This window comes from Aspergillus wentii, assembly GCF_001890725.1.
Source record: "Aspergillus wentii DTO 134E9 unplaced genomic scaffold ASPWEscaffold_2, whole genome shotgun sequence".
Classification (NCBI taxonomy): Eukaryota; Fungi; Ascomycota; class Eurotiomycetes; order Eurotiales; family Aspergillaceae; genus Aspergillus; species Aspergillus wentii.
Genome location: NW_024467833.1, coordinates 860865 through 882152, shown reverse-complemented (window position 1 = coordinate 882152; position 21288 = coordinate 860865). Strand labels below are relative to the sequence as shown.

Sequence of the window (21288 nt, the reverse complement as noted above, 5' to 3'; positions counted from 1 at the left end):
ATATCCGCCTTTATTCTTATATAAAACTTCTTGGTCTTTAAAAGAGTTTCTAGCAACCTATCATCTTTGTATCTTGGATATCCACTAGTCCTCATTTACATACAATGCAGCCAATCCACTTGTACTCCCACCCCTACTGCCCCAACCCTGGAAGCTAGCCTTCATCCACGAAGAGCTGAACATCCCTTACACGACCGAGTTCGTGGGCTTTGAAAACGTCAAGAAAGAACCATACATACACCTCAACCCCAACGGGCGCCTCCCATCCATCGAGGATCCCAACACGGGCATCAAACTCTGGGAATCCGGTGCTATCGTCGAGTACCTGATTGAAAAGTACGACGTCAACCACGACCTCAGCTACGACTCCTTCCCCGAAAAGTACCAAACGAAACAGTGGCTCCATTTCCAAGTTTCCGGGCAAGGACCGTACTACAGCCAGGCGGGGTGGTTCTTGAGACACCATCCTGAGAATGTTGAGAGTGCAGTTCGGCGATATGCGAATGAGATTCGCAGGGTGACGAGTGTTTTGGAGTCTGTGTTGAAGAAGCAGGAAGCTTGCTGAGGTTGGAGCGAATCGATATATTTGGCTAGGTTGAGAGATGTGTTTGTATTGGTCCAGTACAACTGTTGTTGACATCTTGATGGCCTATATCTCAACAGTTCAATTCGATCAAAAGTTCCGGTTCTCTAGTTGGCTAAGTTCGGAAAAGGCAGCATGCCAGGCGTTTTCAATCTCTCTAACCATATCGCTCATGCCTTCGAAAATGACGATGGGCTTCATACATGTCACCAGCGACTCAACTCCATTCCGCAATTCATCCATCAGTCTCTCCGCGTCCTGTACTTCTGTCCCTGGTTCAGGCTGGCTGAGCAGATGGTAGCAGGTGCATAGACGACCAGAATCTGCCGATGCGCGAACTTTGTATAGCAGCATTAACAAGGCATAGCAGCACTGCATTGACTTACAGGCAAAATAGGGAATGGGGGGAGGGAAAAGCGTGGTGACTGAATTTGGCGACTGTCTATCTATTGTGGTTTCCGGGGCGAGATTGCAAAGTGCTGGGTTCGGTAGATTGTGGAATATCCGAGCTGTGGCGAGAGAGGATTTCAGACAAATTACTGAAGATTCTTGTTCAGTGAACGGGAATACTGCTTCAAGTTCGGTCATACGACTCGTTGAGGGCATCAATTCCGGGTTGTCCACATTGATGGAAGGAATATCGCAGTGGTTTTCTAGGAATATGGGAATGTCCATGAATGCTCTGAAACGATGTAGTTTCAGACGAGAGCTTCAATGCATTAGTAAAGCCATAGTGCCTTATCAATGATGGTATAACTCACGCATGAATAAAAAGACGGGCAATCAGCCACATATTCTGAGCTGCAGATGCGTCGGCACCCTGTTGGCAGTTCAGACGCAGGGAACGATCTGATTCGATGATCATACTCTTTATTGCAGAGTCTAGATCTCGGATTTGATCACCAATCGTCGGTGAGGGCGTTTCTCTCTTGTGATCAGATGTCAATTTACTAGCAACTTTGGTGCTTGCAAACAATGCTTCCTGTGCTTTAAATATAAGAGGCCAGGGCTTATTAAATCAGCTTGATCTTCGTTGATCTGGGAAAACTGCGAATTTACCTCCAATGAGAACCCGAATTGAGGGTACGGTGTGGTTATACGAGGGTCATTAATAGAAATTACTGGCGCCTGATATACTGATGTTAATTTGATAGGGAAGATGACTTATTAATCGACTCACCGAGACTTGAACACACGAAGATATATACACCATAAACATCTATCTTCCTGTCAGTGCTAAGTTCTTGTGCCAAATATTTCATGAGAACCTGACCGTCACCCACCACGCCCGTCTTTGAGCATCAGAAAACCTCGAAGCCTGTGAATCAAGATTATGAAGTCCGAGATCCATAGCCAAAGTTACTGCATGGTTAGCTCGGGTACGCATTTTCGTTATATTGCCGCGCTGACAATATTCATATACGCTTGCAACGACAAGAGCCAAAACCGGTTCAACAGTCACTGGCACGCAGGAGTGGATCGGATTCCGCTGCGCAAGTTCCATACTAGGGTAACTACCAACTGAAACTGGTCCTAAAGAATCAATGATTCTTTCTACACTTTCCAGCGCAGATGACATGTAAAGTTCCGCGTATGATCGCCTCCATCGCACCGTAGCTTCATTCGCCCAGCCCAGGCCCTGAGGCGGAGGTATCAGCACTAGAATCGCAGACAGTGCGAAAGTTAGTGGCGAGGTAGGCCAATGTGGCAGAAACGACTTTTGGGCCTGAAAGGGTCCTTGGTGTGTGATTGTAATAGGTACTGAACGATCTTCATACTGCGGGGCAATTGGCGGCGGTAATAGAGGGAGATACGGGTGGACGAAGATATAATAAGCGTTGATTCTGTTCCGACAGCCTTTCTGTCAGTCAAGAAGTATAATTGGCTCATAAATTCATGTAGATCACACATACATGTCTTCTTCACTTTCATAGGTTCGGATGATTGGAGATTCCAGTCCATGTAAATGACTCATATCATGAATATTTTGATTATCACTCGAACCGCTATTCCAGAGTGATGTTGTCTGATCAGATGTCATAGTCCCATCAGGCGAAACATCTAGATTCCGTATTCCACTCAATGGAGAAATCAAACCAAAGATAGCATCCAAGGAAAATTCTATCCATGCATCAGTAACGGAACAACTTTTGCATGCTTACAAAAGGTTCATACCCGGGAGCGGAAGTGAATCTGGTGGTTTCAATGAAGGCTCCGAGCCTTTACTCGCATTGGAAGATTTATACGCATTTGTATATCGAATGCCTCTTCTGGGCCCGCCTCGCCGACTTGGTTGATACATGCATTGCCTGTCTCTCTTGGAACACTAAAGAATCTGTTAGGGAATAAATAGACCCTATACCATCCGTAGGTCTCTTACACTGTTGCAAGGATTCTGTCCATCACAGCGCGTTTTGGAAGTGCGACTTTAAACATCAGTATTGGCAATTCGGGGTTCGGCTTTGGCAGTAACAGACCATGCTAGACAGGCAGCTTTTACGGGTGGAGTAAAGACGGGCGACATTCTAGGGATCTCGGTATATTTGTATCCTCATTGAAGCAAACGCATGACAGGTTTAATGATTGACATGAGAATGTCTTGAATGCATGAAGAGTCTCGACCGTAGAGGATGGGAATGTCATGTGGGGTCATCTGACGACTAACCCAATCGGGGTATTGTCAAAAGCCTCATTTCAATGCCAACAGCTTTAATTCCAGCGATGATTAGTTAATTGGCATTCTAGAAGACTTTCAAAGTGATCTTGAAGGCAGGATTGTAGTGTACACTGCACTAGAAAAGTCGTGACAGTATATGAAGCAATTAGCTTAACCCAGTCACCGAGTATGATGTATCACCATTTGCACAATATCCATTATGCAGTTTGAATAATATCATTGATTTCGCTCATGTCTAGGCACCCTCCAAGTCTTGCACCATGGCTATTTTCAATCAAAAGCCCTGTCCAGGTGGTTTTCATCCACCATCATCGTTTTTTCGCCACTTGTGTTGTAGTTCGGGGATTGAAATCGGTCAGGGCTGCCCTTCGGCATTTGAACGATTTTGGGACAAATTGAATCTGGCCAAATACATTCATTCCAACGCATTTTGTTGTTTGGAAAGAGTGTAAAGCATAGTTAAATTGAGATTTCATCACACATAAATAGGCTCATATATCCAAATAGCAAAGCCAGCGCCTTTTACCTGAAGCTTGCGAACCGATTATCGAGGCGGTGTTTGATCGAGGAACAATCACCGAATCTAATCTTATCATACCAAAGACTGCAGCGATGCTACCACATGCATACATGTACTTCGTTTCATAGCAGCAGGTCTCGCTACGACGGTCCCTTGGCTAGAATATCAACCCGGTCCTGCAAAAAAGCCAAAGTGACACTCGTCTCCTTCCCTTTTTCCAGAAAATACTGAGAACAACCGGCCGTGTATTCGATTCTCCCGACTTGGGGCGCCATTACAATGCGCCATGCCAACAAAAACCCGGCCACATTCCAAGCAACCTCCTCGGAAGCGGTGGGAAAAATAGTGGCATGAAATTTTCCAGTCTTTTCGCGTCTTTCTTTGAAGTTTGCAGTGTATGTGTCGACCCACGCATCGTATGATTCCAAAACCGACGGAGGGAATGAAGAGAGTACCTCTTCTGGCTCTACCACGGCATCGCCCTCTTCAGGGCGAAAGTCACCTAGATCTCGCCAGATGAAATCCACGCCGTAATCAGCGAAGATCCGATAATGCCATGGGGGCTCTGTTAGAGCGGGTTGGCTGGTGGGTGGAGGAGATGTTGTGGTTGACATCTCGACAATCGTCGGGTTCGGCTGGCGTTGCTCTTCCAGGGCATTTGTGATTTTCAGAACAAAGTCAAAGTTGGTCTCAATTAAAGCAGAGTTTTTATCGCACTCAGGAAGCGGAATTTCAGCAAGGCTACGCCAGGCATCGCCCAGATTCTTGATGGTTTTGATGTAGCGCTGAGACTGCGACTGGCTACAAAATACCGCCAGAGGTCTGAGAAAGCCAGAAGCCATGGTAGCGGGCTCAAGTCCCAGGGTGCTGCTCAAGTCGAAGTAACGCTGTCCAGGTATAAAGGAAGATGTTCAGTCTTGGTTATTGGAGCCCTGGGTTCTTGTCACTTAACAGAAGCTGGATTACTCTAGCTCTAGAGGCACCCAAGCATTGACCGCGGGGAAGCCACACGCCGGCAGGTTAAGTCTTCATAATTGTGCCTAAGAATTGAATGTAACCACATTAATATACGAGCACCCTAGACATAAAAACGTGAGTACATAAGAGTATAATGATTATAATTTTATTTTTTACCCTCCCAATCCATCTATTCATTCACTTGCAAAAGAATACAACAGTAAACCCAGAATTAGTGACAGGTCTATGGTCTGTGTCAAGTAATGATAAAAATCAAAGATTTGGTTGCTTTTGTAGAACAACTTTTTCATCCACCATCAAAGAAATATGCCAAGTCATGTACATGGATGCAAGGTATGTAGCACAATAGGCATAGCATACAAGGGAGTAAAAAGGTAATGCGGAAGGGGACTCTTTCCAGGAGATAACCTGATATAAAAGAGTATAGTGTCAAAAGAATGCTGTCATCAAGTCGTAATATCAAATGTCTTCTATCCGTCGGTCTATCCCATGTTGGTTCACGAGTTGGAGCGTTCCTCGTCGTCGGATTTGTAATTGTCATCGCTGTCGCTTTCAAACCCTTCTGCTTCGAGAGATCGGCCTCGAATGCCAAAACTGAGGATGAAGCCAACAAACGACACAGCAGCGAATACACCGAATGCCATTATTTCTCCGTTATGTTTGATTCCGGTGGCCAGTGAGAGCAAACCACCCGAAAAAAACGGACCCACTGCTCGACCAGCAGCAGAAAGTGTCTGTGCAAGGCCGTTGAGGGCACCCAAGACGGCATTATCAGGAGCAGAGTTGGTGACCTACAATGGAGAAATTAGTTTCGGGTTATCCTGACCGCGGAAAAGACATTACTTACCAATAAGAGTGCACTTGTCAGCCCACCAACCGAAGCAACGGTCTTGATCAGAAGGACAAAACACAATTCAAAGGCCATTAATGCAGACTTGGCACTCAGTTTACCATTGTCATTTTGGCCCTTATATCCAACAAAGGGCATGAAAATAAACGAGGCCACAAAGCCGAAAAATGCCGCTCGGTAGGACCATCGGTTCCCCATTTTGTCTCTCATTTTCCCGAAAATGCAGATTTGAAAGACCATCGTCACTAGTCCAGCAAAGCCTTGAGAAAGCCCAATCTCTGACGGGGTAAGCGAGCGGCCGGTGGGTGGTGGAGCTTGCCCAAAGATTGGGAAAAGCGAATTGAATGAAACGTTACACAGCGCAAATATAAGGTATGTTAAAAGCAGCAGCACTGTGTCACGGTTCCAGATTTCGCTCTTCGAAAGCTCATGGCGGCTTGGGAAGATTTCAGATGTCTCCGAAGCCGAGTCTAGCTCACTATCATGATCCGAACTCTCTATTGTATCGCGACGTATCGGGCGATACGCGCCGGCGTTGGGGGGTTGTAGATGGCTCGCGCGTTTTGCAAAGCTAGTAAACTGCCATAACCACGAAAATAGGTCGCGAACTCGTTGTTCGAACTTTGGTAGGCCGTCCGGTTCTTCGAGACTCTCCTCTAAAAATAAGCTCGTCAAGACGAAATCCACGAGAAGGATTGCTGCTGCCACCAGGTTTGGCGCGAGGTAGGGTAGCGGGTTCGGCTTGCTCTTATCGAATGGACTCCGATCAAGCACTAACAGTCCTCCCAGGAGAGGCCCAGTGATGCCACCAATGCCGTAAAGAACTGGCAGGTAAGTGAATGCAGCTGACTGGTTGCTTCGATCAGTTATTTCACCGAGGCAGGTCGATACCACGCCCTGATTGCCATTTACGGCACCTGTGATTGCTTGCACAATAATCGCCTGCCATAATGTCTTACAGAACCCAAAAGCCATAAAACACGCCGCTGTCAAAATAGTACCCAGCAGTATAACTGGCTTCCGTCCAATTCGATCCGACAGCCAACCCCAGAAGTAATTGGTCAAGAGCTGCGCCAGGGCGAACGCCGATGCAATTATCCCGACATACATGCCCACCTCGTTGGAATTCACATCGGGGAAAGCAGATGCCATCTGAGGCAAGTAGGGACTGATAGAATTGAGAGCCGTCTGCTCGCAAAGGGAAATCATTGCCAGTACAGCCATTTGCTTCTTTGGCAGAGGCTCTGGCTCTGGTCGACTATGGCCTTCATTATTTTGGCGATATGACTCGTCGCCCGAGGATCCAGACTGGCCCGAGTTTGGTCTTCCACGAGATTTCGGTGGTGGTGTATCGAACGTCTGATAGTGTTGTGTAGAGGAGCGTCGCCGATTGAGCGCATCCCGCTCAGGCACCCTCATCTTTGCACGATGCAATAATCGTGCAAATCAGTAGAAAGAGTGCACACTCCAAAACCACGTGATACCCGAGATATTATATAGCTGGATTCGCTTGACTATAACCGAGCCAGTGGCGGTCTCGTGGTTCAATTGCCGTTATTTGATGCGGAAGAAGATCGTCTGTTTGCGTTGGTTGTTGGTTGTTACCCTATACAAGGTAGGCAAGAAGCAGTGTTCTCGGTCGACGGTCACAGGTTCGATTCGCACGCAGAAGGTCAGGGATGTCGTGGAGTAGCGGCTGCAAGAAAGGAGATGAGGAGGCGATGGAGGAGTCGAAGTAAATCCTCCCGCTAAAGCCAGCCTCGAGGGCGAAATTAAAGACCGGATGATGTAAGCCGATCCGGGGTTGGGTGCTGAGTAATCAGTCCTGATGCGTGACTTGAAGTCCAGAAGCAGCGCTTACATTAATAATGAGAAGTGGTAATTGAGGGGATGCAAGCAGGTGATCGTCCTGGTTATGTTGTGTTCGCTATGATGTGGTGATCCCAGGGCTGCAAGACATAGGGGGCAGTTGCTTGCCCATGCGTCATCATGCATGAGATTGTCAAAGCTTTGGATACAACAGCTGCATTGTTCATGAATGGCTTTTAATCAGTCTACGGTTCTTCCATACTTAGTTTCGTATGAATTAAGGAGAAAATATAACAAGACCATAATATCCTCCAATTCTTGTAACTTGCATATATACAAGTGAGTTGGGGAGGACCCACCGAAAGTTGCCTACAATCAGGTTACTACTACCCAACAAGACCGGCTGCCTTAATGGCAAGGCACTCGACTACGAATCAAGAACCCTGGTTGCGGATTGTAGATCATTTGTTGTTATTCCTTTCTTCGCTTTTTCTGGTTCTTCGCTAAATCCATCCAAGAAATAATTACTTCATGCATACTCCGTACTTTGCTGTTAAATGACATATCAACTGAGAGGTTTTACAGCGTGGAATGTGTGAGTTATCAAATTATTTATGAATATTTGAGATCAAGAAATGAAAGACAATATAATATAGCAAACAAGACCCTCAGATCAGGTCATCCTAGAAAAGAAAAAGAAGTAGCGAGGAACCTTGGCGATAAACCATGAACCCTCGAGTCGGATCACTTCATCAATAGACTAACAGCCCAAGGAACACTGAGACCTCTCAGGTCCCCATAGTGTTGGCCAATGCCCAGGAATACAATAGGAATTCCCGTTGCATGCACCATGCTGACAAGCGTACCCACCATATCACCAACAGTGTCACACTTGCTAATGATGAAGCCGTCAAGGTTCCTGCCAGTACCAAAGGCTGAGTTAAAGTTGCGAGCCTGCATAACACTGTCCGTCCCAACTAGAGCTTCTCCAACCATGAAGATCTTGTTTGGATTCGCAAATTTGGCGAATTTTTCCAGCGAAGACATAAGGCGCTGGTCGTTGTGCCGGCGACCAGCGGTATCGATCAAAACCACATCAAACTTGTTGGCCGCGCCGTATTCCACTGCATCCTTTGCAACATTCGCAGCATCCTTTCCATACCCCTTTTCATAGAGTTCAATTTCGCCAACATTCTCGCGGGAGCTGAGCTCTTTGAGATTCCGAGCATGTACACGAAGCTGCTCCACGGCCCCGGATCGGAAAGTATCACATGCTGCAATAAGAACACGGTAGTTGTTTTGCAGCAAGAAGTAGCAGATTTTGCCCAGGTTCGTAGACTTCCCAACACCATTGACACCAACAATCGATATGACATACGGGCGAGGCGCTTGCTGTTTGTTCGTAGGAGAAGTGACGGCGTCGATCTCACGCAGCAAGTCCAGAGATGATGTAGGGGTTAAGATTTTCCGCAAAGACGATTCCATGGCCAGGTGCAGCGCAGCATCAATGCTCTGGAAGTTGGCAGTCTTCTTTCCGACAAGCTCACGTTGAACCCCCTCACACAGCCGGACTGCTGCTTCACGAGCAACATTCTTCTTCAGCAGATGGTCTTCCATGGCCTTCAAAGGTTTCTCCAAGTCAGCTTCAGTGAGAACCTTCCCACCAACAATATTACGAAGCAGGCCACCGATAGCACTAAATCCCGAACCAACCATTCCAGTGGAGGCGCCCGACTTCGCTTTTTCTTTGTCTGCATTGTCAAGTATAGAGTGAACCTCATCGCCTAGATCCCTGAGGACGAATTGACCTTTCCCGGTTTTACGTCCCCAGGTGTCTTGAGCAACAGCCTCCACTTCTGGGGCGGCCACCTCTGTGCCGTCATTGGGTGCGGAATAGTCGAGGATTTCACCATCGTCCTCATCAGCAAGTCCATCGGCATCCCACCTGCGCATTTTCTTTCCACCCTTAGGAGTCTTGCCCTTTCGAACATTTTCATCGCCAGATGAAACGTTTGCGCTGTTGGCGGCTTTACGCGCACGGCGAGATACACGGCCACCTGGCCCAACCTTTGCGGTAAGGACTTGACTCGCAACGGGTGTTGATGATCTAGAAGTATCTGGAGATTGGGGCGGCGTTCCCTCGTCTGAGGTCACCACGCCTAGCGCAGCTTGACGCTGCGCTTTTAGGTTGTCAGTATGAATGTCTAGGCCACACCGAGGGACAATAAATGCGGACATACCTTTGATAAGGCCAGGTACTGGGGGCGGTGGCGGGCCACCATTATCAGACGAGACAAGCGGGTCTTTTTTGCTCTCACTCTCGGCCTTGAAAGCCTCAGAAGGAGTGATCCCCGTATTATCTTCGAGCTCCCGGACTTGCTGGTCGAAGTACTTGTCAAAAGGATACTCGATGATCCTAGCGCGTGTACCGAGTAGTTGGTCTTTATACAGATCAATGAACACTGTTGAAATGTTGTCCAAAAGCTTATCGATCCAACCGAGATGAAGCAGAGATTGATAGACAGCCTAAAGCGATTCGAGGCATTAACTTCACCGTAACAAGCGAACCTGGCTATGGCACAGACATACCACAAAGATCAAATTGAATTCCTTGACCCTCTTCCATTTCAAAGTATATTTCTCCTTCTTGTATATCGGGGAAGCACCGCTCGTGGCCGGCGCTGGGGTTCGAACTTTCTCCTCGATAAATACGTCGTTGATAAGGCTGTTGACGATGTGGGCTCCAACCGGTGCATATGATTTCGACCACAGCACCACCCCCGATGTAGTGAGAATTTCAAATGCTTCCAACATGGTTGCTTGCTCTTTTTCAACTGCGCTGTGAAATTTGTTGAATAATGAAGAAAGAGAAAGATGATCCGCGTGGCGGGGGCCTTACGGGGAAGAACTGCGGAAACCCAAGTTGAGCTCTCGGCGATCGGAAGGACTTCAGCCACGTATAAACACCCTTCAACTTCACAACTGCACGATCCCTAGCTCACTCGCTTTTCAAGCGTCTCTCAACCCAGGGTGAACCAATCTCTCTTAATCATCCCTCTCTTTATTCGCCTTTTTCGATTATACAGCCATCATGTACCGCCAGTCCTTCGCACCGCCGCCCGCGCACTCGCCTCCGCTTCACCATCCTGTACCGCAGCATGTTTCTACGGTCCCCATGATGCGCTCACCACCTCCACCAGCTCCTCAGCAGCCTCAGACATCCGGCTATGGCAATCCATACCAACCAGCTCCCGCGCAGGGGGGCAGTGGGACATACGCTCCTGGCTTTGGTGGGTTTATGAATGAGCCCACAGCACAGATGGGATTCCAAGTTGGCAAGACTGCGATGGCTGCTGGACAGGAATATATGGAACAGAACGTAAGCGGACTGGATACAAAACGGCTTATACAGGCGAAGAAATATCTCATTGACCTTTTTAATCGTCACAGATCAATCGCTATGTCTCTATACCTGCTCTTAAACACTACTTCAACGTTTCCAACTCCTACGTTTTGAACAAACTCGGCCTCGTGCTCTTCCCCTGGCGGCACAAGCCATGGTCTCGCCAACAAGCACGACTCACGTCTACATCCACTGGCCCTGATGGCCAGGTATCGCAGCAGCAATACTCATCTATGTTCCTGCCGCCTCGTGATGACCTCAATTCGCCGGATATGTACATTCCAGTCATGGCCCTCCTCACATACATTCTCTTGTCAGTGATGCTGGCAGGTTTCCGCGGGCACTTCCATCCGGAGCTTCTTGGGTCGGTCACTACCACAGCCATTGCAGTTATCGTATTTGAGATGCTATGTCTGAAGACGGCCATGTATATCCTCACCATCAACAATGAGTCCCAGCTCTTGGATCTTGTGGCCTACTCTGGCTACAAATTCGTTGGTATCATTGCAACGCTTGTGTCCTCTGAGATTCTAACCCCGGGAAGAGGAACCGGTGGTTGGGTTGGCTGGATTGTATTTACTTACACTTTCCTTGCCAATGCTTTCTTTCTGGTGAGTCAATACCAAAGCATTGTACAGGTCATTGAATTAGGCTAACATACGTATATAGCTTCGTTCTTTGAAGTATGTTCTGCTTCCTGATTCGACTAGCGATGCTTCCATGCGCTCCGGCTCAATGCACACTGTTGCTCGCTCGCAGCGCAATCGCCGTACCCAGTTCCTCTTCGTCTACGCGTACATCATTCAGTTCATCTTTATGTGGGTTCTTAGTCGTGAAGGACCATCTTCGGTAGCGTCTTCGAAAGCATCTGGGTCCCTATAATAGTCTCACGGGGCCGTCCGGGATACATGACGATATAGACGGTACTCATGAAAGCAGAAGCAAAAGATGTGGAGTTTCACCTCGCGTATCAACTCTAGCATATTGCTCTTATCGCAAACACAATATATGGGGGATGTTTGATAAATATCATAACGCGTTTCTCGTTTTATGATCCGGTGCTTGGATGGGATGAATTTTGTTCTGATATCAAAAATGCCTTGAATATTATCATGATTATGTCGCATGCCACGTCACATCGCGATTTGTATATAGCTCCGACAGGCAATAGACTCTCATTTACTTCTATTCTTCTTATTCTACAGTGTTGTACGGGATTTAATGAAAAAGAATTGTTTATGGTATAAAAAAAAATCATTTTTCTTATTAAACTAAACTAATGATCTGAGCAAGGAGACTTCCAGCGGCGCTGAATGGAACCTAGTAATGTCAAATGTTAGTCTTGACTCTCAGCAAGAAATGAGTGTGACAAATGACAAGATTGAGTGTCCTCAGAGATCTTGGTGATAAGGTAAATATCATTGCCAAAGGCATCAATTACTATCTAGGCGTGATAAAGTTTTTAATCATTGGAGCGGGGGAGTAATAAGCAAAATGCTTTAAACGTACCTATTGAGGTGGTTCTGGCTGAAGTAGATATCAGAGCTGGATAGCAACCTATTTGAAGTCTTTGATAGTTAGCATCGTCATTCGGAAAGACAATGATGTAATGAATCAGAAATAAAAGGACATCAGAATATGTAAGAAATGAATATCACGCTACAGCGCTGTTTAAGAACTCCGGCGAGAGTTCACAGACACTGGGTCAATCGCAAATTACCGCATCATGCGAAATGGGATAAGAGAAGAAATAAGTATATACATACCAGTATGAAGCCAGATCACAGCGCATAAGCTGGTTACTTGATTAGCAACATAAGATCGGCAGAGCAGGCATCAAAACCCATTTGTTTTGATGAAGTGAGAGCACTTGCAAGACTTTGCAGAATCAGAAAAAGTTTACGGCAAAATATTTCGGCTGAGGCTTAAAAGGCCTCCGACCGGAGCGGAAAAAGCCTGTCGGCAGTATCTTCGGCGCTAAGGCGGACAAACAGCCCTAGGCCGCACGCAAACCCCATCGGCAGGCTGTGAGTGGCTGCTAAGCGAGCCTCTGTGGGCGAAGACCGCAACAGCGAAATTCGCGATCCAGCAGCCAGCGAGACTTGTGCGTTTCGGACGACTTCGACAACCCCGACCCTTCGACAACTAATTATCACCACCCTCCCGGAGTCAGTCGACCGTGAGTCTCGATCGCCAGTGTCTTGAAAGTGACATATTGCTGAGATACCAATTTTTCGTTTTTTTTTAGGAAGCCTTCGCCATGGCCGATATCGATGTCAAGGTTGCTTCATGGAAGCTCGTTGAGGTTGGACGTGTGGTGCTGATCCGCCGCGGTCCCTTCACCGGCAAGCTCGCCGCCATTGTCGAGATTGTCGACCACAGACGTGTACGTTCGCATGCAGGAATTTGGAAAAAGAGGTGGAGATTTTGGCCGGAGTGATATTGACAGAAGTCGCAACGAATAGGTTCTCGTTGACGGTCCCTCCACCGAGGAGAACAAGACTGTCCCCCGTCACGTCCTTCCTCTCGCCCACGCTACCCTCACCCACTTCGTTATCCCCAAGCTTCCCCGTGCCGCCGGTACTGGACCCGTCCGCAAGCTCTGGGAGAAGAACGAGATCGATGGCAAGTGGGCCAAGAGCAACTACGCCCAGAAGACTCTCCAGAACGAGCGGAGGAAGAACCTCAACGACTTCGAGCGCTTCAAGGTCCTGAGACTCAGGAAGCAGGTACGTTGATTGCATGGATTATACGGGTCTAGTGGTATTGGAGGTTTGGGAGTGTTCAGGCACTTCCCATGGCCAACGATCAGGGCTGGCCTGTTTGGAATATACGGAACTGAAAGCTGACATTGGGAATTTAATAGGCTCGCTTCGAGGTCCAGAAGGCTCACGCCAAGGTCAGGGCGGCTGCATAGATGTTTATGAGGCTCGGTGAATAGTGCGAGGGGTGCCTTTGGGACGGTTTTCCATTGCTGAGGGTTTTTATTTCAGCAAATAGCTGTAAACATTATTGGCAGCAAAAAAAATGATTCAAAGACCTTGATATCCTGGCAGGGGTTATCCTTCTACGTTATGAAACATGGCACACCTTCCAATTACTACTAGACGGGTCTGGGTTATTTTGATATCACCTAGAAACTTTTCTAATGCAGAGTTGGAAAATAAAAATATAGATGTAGCATATGCTCTAATTTCTCTTAATTTATTTATTAAAAAGTAAAAACCAAGATTATGCATGTCGTGCTTGTAGTTCGAGGTGTAGATGCGCTGCTTGTGTGAGTCCGGGGGGAGGGTCCCAGTTAGCTCGCTAACGATTTTCGGCAGGATGACATTCACACAGCTTTACGACTTTCAACCTTCAACAAGACAAAAAAACCCACATCACCCACCAAAGCCCTCTCTCCGCGTACCAGGTATGTCTGGATTGAATTTGCGGCCCCCGGATTGAAATATGCACTCGAAAATCGTTAATTCCTGGATGTTTACGGGAGTTATGGCGTTTTTTCGTGGGCATCTCTCAGTCTCGAATTCGAGCGACCAGATGATCCCATAGTGCGAGACGCTGACCATCGATTCTACGACTATTCTAGGCTCGTCCGAATCGCAAAAATGGCTGACCCTCGTGTTGAAGAAGTCCCCGATGAGGAGGTCCCCAAGACCAACGTCGAAGATGCCGGCAGCAGCTCTGAGTCTGAGGCTGGAGAGGAGCCCACCATCCCCGGCGGTGCCGCTGTCACCATCCACTCCCGTAACGAGAAGAAGGCCCGTAAGGCCATTGGCAAGCTCGGCCTGAAGCACGTCCCGGGTATCACTCGTGTCACCCTCCGCAGACCTAAGAACGTATGAGTTCCTTGCCCCGCACAGTCCTGATATCACGCCTCGCCTTGTGATTTTGCGGGCTGCCAGCAAGCCGATACATCTCAAAACAGAGCCTAATATGTCTCCTACAGATTCTCTTCGTTGTCAACCAGCCCGACGTCTACCGTTCCCCCTCCAGCAACACCTGGATGTTTGTGCCCCTCCAATTTCCATTCCAAGGTTGATCAATTGGCTTACAAAGTATAACAGCATCTTCGGTGAGGCCAAGATCGAGGACCTGAACTCCCAGGCCCAGGCCAACGCTGCCCAGCAGCTCGCTGCCGCTGAGGCCGCTGGTGACCACGCCGGTCACGACCACGAGCACGAGCCCCTCGGCAAGGCCAAGGCCCCCGAGACTGAGGCTAAGAAGGAGGAGGAAGAGGATGATGGAGAGGAGGTTGACGAGACCGGCCTCGAGGCTAAGGACATTGACCTGGTCGTGGCCCAGGCCAATGTTTCTCGCAAGAAGGCCGTCAAGGCCCTTAAGGAGAACGACAACGATATCGTGAACTCCATCATGGCCCTCAGCATATGAAATCCTGCACGACTTGAAGCACACTCTGCCAGTGGCTGATTTTCCCTAGCCCTGCTGGCAGGATGGACTTTGGGTGCAAGGTCAAGTTCTGCCAGGCCCCCATAGTGTAAATCAGTTAGTCAAAAAGCAGAATTGAACGATCTAATTCAAACCTTTTGGCTTGTGGGACATATTTACAACATGGCCCTTGTGTAGTAAATTTTGCGCGGTAACACACGTTGAAATATTCAGAATAAATTTAATTTGAATTTATATCCAACGTTTATATAGCTCTGGATAACCCTGCTCTTCTACTGTAGGTAAACATGCCTGGCGGACGTTCGGAACACGGGTGCGACAGGTCACGTGGTGCCATCCCCATCCAAACCTTGCCGAGTTCACCCTCACCTCTCGGAACGTCCAGCTTTGCACGTTGAACTCCCCCCTCCCACCTAATCACCCTCGAATCTACCTCCACAATGGCCACTGTATGTGAATTTTGCTCTATTCAATTAATCCTATCAGTCGCGATGGGAATTTGGTCCGCTAACTGCCTTGTTACAGCGCAGCGCCGCTCTTAAGATCGACTGGGTCAAGGTGACCAGCTCGCTCGGCCTCCGCGGTCAGACGGCTACTTCTCTCCAGTCCTTCAAGAAGCGTAACGACGATGCCCGCCGCAAGGTCCAGGTCCAGTCCGAACTCCCCCAGACCGTCGACTTCGCCCACTACCGCAAGGTCCTGAAGAACCAGGCCATCGTCGACGAGATCGAGAACCACTTCAAGAGCTTCAAGCCTGCCACCTACGACGTTAACCGTCAGATCAAGGCCATCGACGCTTTCGAGGCCCAGGCCGTCCAGAGCGCTGAGCAGACCAAGGGCAAGGTTGAGTCTGAAATCCTCAACTTGGAGAAGACCCTGGAGAACATCGAGACTGCCCGGCCATTCGAGGACCTCACTGTTGTATGTTTTGGAAATCAACTCGGACGTTTGAGTTTTATCTGGTCATACATACTGATTGCTTTGTTTAGGACGAGGTTGCCGCTGCCCAGCCTGAGATCGATGAGAAGACCGCTTCCCTGGTCTCCAAGGGCAAGTGGATGCCCCCGGGATACAAGGTACGTTACTTAATTTGACTATGTCGAAGAAAGTATCAGATGGCTAATAATCCCTTCTTTTGTAGGAGCGCTTCGGCGATCTTTCTGCCGTTTAAATTGGCAGAATCTTTCTGTTACTTTTACGCCTCCCTTATCCCTCGACCAGTGTAATCACACGAATAAATCCCCTTATTGTCAAGGATGTGGGCCAGCTAGGGTACTGTTCCTGCTGTCTGGCAGTGTGGTTCTTGGTTTTCCGGATGTGTATAGAAACGTTGTTTGAATTAGAAGATGGTTTCCTGCATTCATACGTTCTATTCTGGCTGCTGTAGACACTTCTCATCTTGGTCGAGCCGTGAATCCATTCTGTCGCACATGTAATCAGTGATTCTAAGTGACCTATAGTTTGGTAGGCTTATTTTGATCCGTCTTCATCATGGGGGTTAGTCGAGGTCATTATTAGGCACACAGTATGGGGTACAAGGAACTACTTATGCTGATCCTAAATTGATATAAAACAAATTAAATCTTTTTTTAGACCGTAGCTTAGATACAAAACATCGTCTGCCTCTCAAGTCATGCCGTGTGTTGTTCTCATCGGGCGTTGCTCAAGGGGTGAGGGAATTGCCGCAGTACATCTTGTCCGCCTTCAACCTCCGCGTCATCGCAGAGCAACCCATCAACCCTGGAACCTACATAGACTTCCAGGGTTGGGGAATCTCCCAAGTCCAGTTTCTCGGTGTGTTAATCAGGTCTGCGGTCTTTTTGTTGAATTACGTATTAATACTAATGTCATGCAAGGAAATAACAGCTTCCCCGCATCTTCGTCGCTATCAACCTGTCGAACCCGGTGCCCACTCCTTTGCCTCACACCACCTCCTAATCTGTACGAAGAACAGATCATAGGATTCCTCGAGTTCGAGCGATGGTCATTCGACTAGATAACCTTGTTTGTGCTGCAATCGGCTGCTTTTGGAATAATCAGGCGGGCTCGAACGCGTGGTAGTCGTGACGGAAGCATGAATTCGCAGCCTTCTCAGTACTGTAATAGCTCCTGGATGAGACTACAGTTAGATTACAATTCCCTTCATTCAAATCGACTGAATTCACCAAAGGACCAATCCAATGTCCGGGGATTTGACGCCGGTCCAGCCCCGGTCTCGACTTGAACGTCTACCAGTGGAAATCATTCAGGCAATCTTCCTCCATTGTCTCGAGATAAATCTCCCACGAGCCTCCTTACATATATCTAGAGCTCTCTCTGATTCAGTCATATATACATGGCTCATTCGGCTTGCCTTCAGTAGCGCCAACGAGAGCTCTAGGCACGACTTCTTTACCCCGGATTATCTGCCTCCGCCGCTCGACTTTTTCGCACTCTCGACGCAGGAACGAAGAGATTTGCAAACCACCATTCTCGAATGCCGGTGGAGTACATTACCATTGATACGGAAGTGCCAAAGGGAACATGTCAAGCATGCGGTTCGTCGCAAGTGTCTTGATCTGGACCTTTCTCCTGAAAACAGCGATGCCTTAAGCAAGATCAAGGATAGATTCGCAGAATTACCAAGAGATGATTATCGGACTGGTCGACGTGGGAAAGGCGACTTGATTCTCAGGGCCAAGACACGTCAATCCAATGTGGAGTGCAAGATTGCAATTTGGTTCCATTTTGGAGCGTTCCAAATCCGCGAACATAACGATGTATACTTGGAGCAAGACACCTTCCGCCTTCCGAGCTGTACGGTCGACTTACCTGCTCGTGTTCCAGAAAAGCTGCTTTGTCCACCATGGACAGAGTCTAAGCTTGAATTTTTGAGTCTGTTATCAATGGATGCATACATCGACGAAGATAGCACTTATGGTCGGTCGAAACGGATATTGCGGCAGTTGATCCGTGGCCGCGACTTTCGAACTTTTGAGCGATTATTGGGCTTCCACATTCGGGTCAGGGACTATAACTATCCTATCCGCTGGCCGGTACTCCCGAGTCACTTTCACATAGCAGTGAGGTATGCAAATGAACGTGGTGATCCATTTGTCAAGCTCTTAGTGGACGAGCGATGGGAGGACATCCCACCACACGATCTGCGACTTAAGGACGACTTGATGACAAAGGCAGGAACGAATAGTCTATGAATTGGTGATACTTAATATGGGTGGAAGGCAGGACTATACAAGCATAACAAAGTTGGTGCATGTCACATTAACATTAAGAATACAGATTACGGCATAAACCCACGTAAAGACTCGCTTTGAGGGTATTGAATAGAGATAATATCAGAAAACAAAGACCAAACCAATAGTTCCAACCTCATGTCCGTCGTGACTCGTAACAGCTTTTGTTATACAATAACGTTCGTCCCAAGTCATTATCGTGTCAACCATCAACTAGTCGTCCTTAGATTCTCGACCTTCTTGTTCTCGTTCTTCGTCGATTGCCGCAGTATCCGCAGGTCAGGCACGCGATGATGACATCCAAGAGGGTGACCACGCCGCTGATAATGGCCTGACAGATCGAACCGATGGTATTGACGATGCCCATAAGGCAGGCCCCGATGGCATGGAAGATACTTGTAATCTGTTCAATGTAAGTAAGAGATCGCAAGTAGAAGTAGGGGAAGAAAAACATACACAAGATACAACAGCACCCATTCTGGCGATTTAAGAGTTTATTTCAACTTTTGTCCTTTTTGTGATTGTTTAGATTGTTTTGGATTGGAGGGATCGATTGGCGGGCTCGTATTTTCTGAACTGGAGGATGCAGGAGAGTGTGTAGATGTATCGTTGAAGGGAAGCATTTTCGGAGGTACTCGAGGATATTTTATATAGAAGCCACGACAGAGATGATATAATGCCTGCTAATCTAAAGTACGTACTATGCAGAGCAAGAGCAGAAAGAGGGATCGACAAGACGAATGGTATCGTTCTTTCTATATTAAAATTTAACGTAGAGAGCCAACGCAACCCTGAATGCCGTCATATCGACGCCGTTGCGGCATGAATTCTTGATTCTACCAGACAGTCTGCATTCCACATTGGGCAAATGATCAACCCCAGATGGTGTGACTTCATATGAGCGGAAGATTTTTATCCTGTCAGAACCAAGGATCTGAGATAGGAACCCGTCATCCAGCCCCCCAGTTTCACCTTGATAAATCGCAACATGCATCGTGGCTTGTTGATCAGTGGCGGCGATGAAGTTTTTTGACGTCATTTGTAGGACAGGCCAAAACAAGCCTAGCCGTAGGGCTGACACGCTCTGCCCTAATATCCATTTCGGGCCAGACATTTTTCCTGGCGGTCTCCCATTCCGCCAATCAGTGGTGAAAGCTTCTCCAAACATCTACAGACACCATATCAAATGTACGCTTTCGTCATTCCACTGGGCTTCTGACCATCAACACTATTCCAAATTCATCCAGTTCATCCCGTTGGGGTCGTTATCTGGACCATCGATGCTGTGCTATTTGATATGGCTCCACGAATAAGAAGCCAGTGATCAGAGTCGACCATTTACCGGCTTCTTTGCCAGGCATGCTTACCCCCATCCGGGTTCGCGGCCGCAGGAAAACGAAAAGCAATGGCCGAGTCCTCAAGCGCGTCCCCAGTGGGCGAAAAGGCGGTCGACCCTTGATGTCCCGTAAAACTAGATGGACCTCCTCGCAGTCCAAGTTCGAGAAGAGAGCGCGTGTACTGCTGGCCAAGCCCACCGAGTCTTCTTCTCGAAAGTTGTCAAACCTGGAAAGGCTTCCTGTCGAACTGCTCGAGAAGATCTTTCTGTATTCTTTGGATGTCAATCTTCCCCGTTCTTCGCTTTCTCTCGCGGTTGCGGTTTCGAGCGAAAGAGTCTATCGGGCTTTAATACTGTTGTCGTTCTGGAATGACCTTCCATCTGAGGAGAACCGAGACTCTAGAGGGGCGATTTCGAGAATTCTCAGACCGTTGGATTATCACCCTCTACACGATGAGGAGCGCGGGAGCCTACAGAATATGGTCCTGCGCTGCAAATGGTTCACAGTGCACCGCTTGTTGAACCAACTGCCAGACTTGATCAACCTGACCATCCAACGACACTGGAACAATGCCGGATTCAGAATGGAAAATGTCCAGCAGGAGGCTCTGGAGCGATTTCTGACACGGCAAAAATATACCCGTACCTTTCAAGGATTCGACAAGGATAATAAACCCTGTACACTATCCATTGATCCATTGGTATCAATCACCATCACCCGTCAAGAACTGGACCAGCAAGAAACACATCGCATCTTAAACGTCAAATATTTCCCTGACAAGCTTCTCAGAGGCGAAGAGGGCTTCGACGATGACCTTCTCGCATACATCGAAACATTCCGAATCGCCAGCGGGTTCAACCGTTCCGACCACTTGGAGACAAACGTCACACTCTCCCGGGAAGCCCTACAGCAGGGAATCCACATGGCACTTATAGAGAACAATGTCAAAGCCCTAGAAAGTCTCCTCAAGATAGACGAATACGTTTTCCGCAGCCAGCATTCACCCTCCGACAACTCACCCCCCTACACCCTACCGGCCGAGCACTTCCGCACAGCCGTCCGAGTGGCACGGAATCGTCCAGAGTTTCTCCAGCTTCTCCTTCGGACAAGTGCGGAGTCTCTTCCTGCCGATGACTCGGAGGTTACAGAATGGGCCATGTATCTTAATAATGCATTTGGTCGCTGGCTCTTGGACCTCATGTTACATTTACCACCACAAATCGAAGCGGCGCGTGCCAATCCGCGCGAGGCCGCTATGTTCTATCTCGGCAGGGCCAATGGGCAGGTCGAGATGGCAAGGCGCTATTTGAATGATGTTCTGAACGTGGAGGAACTTCCAAGTTGGATGGAGGAGACTTCTTTTGATGTTTCAAGTCGATGGAGTGATTGTAAGATGACATGAAGAATTTGGTATCTTGATACGTTACGATGATATGCAGTCCGCATCAGCAAGGAATTCTTTCTTTGTACATGATCATGATTATT

At 48.0% G+C, this 21288-nt stretch overlaps 11 protein-coding genes across 11 annotated transcripts; 6 read left to right on the top strand and 5 right to left on the bottom strand.

The window, feature by feature from the left end:
- Positions 1-673: 673 nt before the first annotated feature.
- ASPWEDRAFT_179945 (Zn(II)2Cys6 transcription factor) lies at positions 674-3169 on the bottom strand (the record flags this gene model as incomplete). The annotated part of the gene is made up of 10 exons (XM_040831818.1): positions 3061-3169; positions 2964-3009; positions 2759-2909; positions 2497-2704; positions 1857-2427; positions 1764-1802; positions 1643-1711; positions 1345-1592; positions 970-1292; positions 674-921 (listed from the first exon to the last, which is right to left on the bottom strand). Exons 1-10 carry the CDS (start codon positions 3105-3107, stop codon positions 674-676), a joined length of 1950 nt encoding a protein of 649 aa, XP_040692064.1. The 5' UTR covers positions 3108-3169.
- Positions 3170-3664: 495 nt separating this feature from the next.
- Positions 3665-4749, bottom strand: ASPWEDRAFT_36001 (uncharacterized protein). The gene has a single exon (XM_040834350.1). It carries the CDS (start codon positions 4620-4622, stop codon positions 3921-3923), a length of 702 nt encoding a protein of 233 aa, XP_040692063.1. The 5' UTR covers positions 4623-4749; the 3' UTR covers positions 3665-3920.
- A 506-nt stretch (positions 4750-5255) lies between these two features.
- ASPWEDRAFT_105001 (MFS transporter) lies at positions 5256-7027 on the bottom strand (the record flags this gene model as incomplete). Its single annotated transcript, XM_040827689.1, has 2 exons — positions 5256-5549; positions 5606-7027. The coding sequence occupies 2 exons, from the start codon at positions 7025-7027 to the stop codon at positions 5256-5258; spliced, it is 1716 nt and encodes a 571-aa protein (XP_040692062.1).
- Positions 7028-8161: 1134 nt separating this feature from the next.
- ASPWEDRAFT_105976 (signal recognition particle receptor subunit alpha) lies at positions 8162-10231 on the bottom strand (the record flags this gene model as incomplete). Its single annotated transcript, XM_040827776.1, has 3 exons — positions 8162-9597; positions 9658-9943; positions 10007-10231. 3 exons carry the CDS (start codon positions 10229-10231, stop codon positions 8162-8164), a joined length of 1947 nt encoding a protein of 648 aa, XP_040692061.1.
- A 277-nt stretch (positions 10232-10508) lies between these two features.
- Positions 10509-12022, top strand: ASPWEDRAFT_126782 (protein transporter YIF1; the record flags this gene model as incomplete). The annotated part of the gene is made up of 3 exons (XM_040829215.1): positions 10509-10796; positions 10868-11431; positions 11490-12022. The coding sequence occupies 3 exons, from the start codon at positions 10509-10511 to the stop codon at positions 11700-11702; spliced, it is 1065 nt and encodes a 354-aa protein (XP_040692060.1). The 3' UTR covers positions 11703-12022.
- Positions 12023-13080: 1058 nt separating this feature from the next.
- On the top strand, positions 13081-13737 carry ASPWEDRAFT_24323 (60S ribosomal protein eL14; the record flags this gene model as incomplete). The annotated part of the gene is made up of 3 exons (XM_040832598.1): positions 13081-13206; positions 13286-13549; positions 13687-13737. 3 exons carry the CDS (start codon positions 13081-13083, stop codon positions 13735-13737), a joined length of 441 nt encoding a protein of 146 aa, XP_040692059.1.
- A 435-nt stretch (positions 13738-14172) lies between these two features.
- ASPWEDRAFT_57115 (nascent polypeptide-associated complex subunit alpha) lies at positions 14173-15468 on the top strand. Its single transcript, XM_040838326.1, has 3 exons — positions 14173-14662; positions 14773-14831; positions 14891-15468. Exons 1-3 carry the CDS (start codon positions 14432-14434, stop codon positions 15213-15215), a joined length of 615 nt encoding a protein of 204 aa, XP_040692058.1. The 5' UTR covers positions 14173-14431; the 3' UTR covers positions 15216-15468.
- Positions 15469-15637: 169 nt separating this feature from the next.
- On the top strand, positions 15638-16827 carry ASPWEDRAFT_35997 (F1F0 ATP synthase subunit d). Its single transcript, XM_040834349.1, has 4 exons — positions 15638-15682; positions 15759-16154; positions 16223-16309; positions 16375-16827. The coding sequence occupies exons 1-4, from the start codon at positions 15674-15676 to the stop codon at positions 16402-16404; spliced, it is 522 nt and encodes a 173-aa protein (XP_040692057.1). The 5' UTR covers positions 15638-15673; the 3' UTR covers positions 16405-16827.
- Positions 16828-16973: 146 nt separating this feature from the next.
- ASPWEDRAFT_35996 (uncharacterized protein) lies at positions 16974-18624 on the top strand. The gene is made up of 2 exons (XM_040834348.1): positions 16974-17027; positions 17090-18624. The coding sequence occupies exon 2, from the start codon at positions 17414-17416 to the stop codon at positions 18425-18427; it is 1014 nt and encodes a 337-aa protein (XP_040692056.1). The 5' UTR covers positions 16974-17027; positions 17090-17413; the 3' UTR covers positions 18428-18624.
- A 65-nt stretch (positions 18625-18689) lies between these two features.
- On the bottom strand, positions 18690-18943 carry ASPWEDRAFT_168292 (uncharacterized protein; the record flags this gene model as incomplete). Its single annotated transcript, XM_040830281.1, has 2 exons — positions 18690-18869; positions 18923-18943. The coding sequence occupies 2 exons, from the start codon at positions 18941-18943 to the stop codon at positions 18690-18692; spliced, it is 201 nt and encodes a 66-aa protein (XP_040692055.1).
- Positions 18944-19825: 882 nt separating this feature from the next.
- On the top strand, positions 19826-21205 carry ASPWEDRAFT_48626 (uncharacterized protein; the record flags this gene model as incomplete). Its single annotated transcript, XM_040837132.1, has 1 exon — positions 19826-21205. The coding sequence occupies one exon, from the start codon at positions 19826-19828 to the stop codon at positions 21203-21205; it is 1380 nt and encodes a 459-aa protein (XP_040692054.1).
- Between the last annotated feature and the right edge of the window lie 83 nt (positions 21206-21288).

Bases quoted from the DNA above. Each gene is read 5' to 3' on its own strand.
- ASPWEDRAFT_36001 (XM_040834350.1), bottom strand. From the start codon at position 4,622: ATGGCTTCTGGCTTTCTCAGACCTCTGGCGGTATTTTGTAGCCAGTCG.
- ASPWEDRAFT_57115 (XM_040838326.1), top strand. From the start codon at position 14,432: ATGGCTGACCCTCGTGTTGAAGAAGTCCCCGATGAGGAGGTCCCCAAG. The intron at 14,663-14,772 runs GTATGAGTTCCT...TGTCTCCTACAG, and splicing joins CCCTCCGCAGACCTAAGAAC to ATTCTCTTCGTTGTCAACCA. The intron at 14,832-14,890 runs GTTTGTGCCCCT...AAAGTATAACAG, and splicing joins CCCTCCAGCAACACCTGGAT to CATCTTCGGTGAGGCCAAGA.
- ASPWEDRAFT_35997 (XM_040834349.1), top strand. The intron at 16,155-16,222 runs GTATGTTTTGGA...TGCTTTGTTTAG, and splicing joins CATTCGAGGACCTCACTGTT to GACGAGGTTGCCGCTGCCCA. The intron at 16,310-16,374 runs GTACGTTACTTA...CTTCTTTTGTAG, and splicing joins GGATGCCCCCGGGATACAAG to GAGCGCTTCGGCGATCTTTC.
- ASPWEDRAFT_35996 (XM_040834348.1), top strand. From the start codon at position 17,414: ATGTCCGGGGATTTGACGCCGGTCCAGCCCCGGTCTCGACTTGAACGT.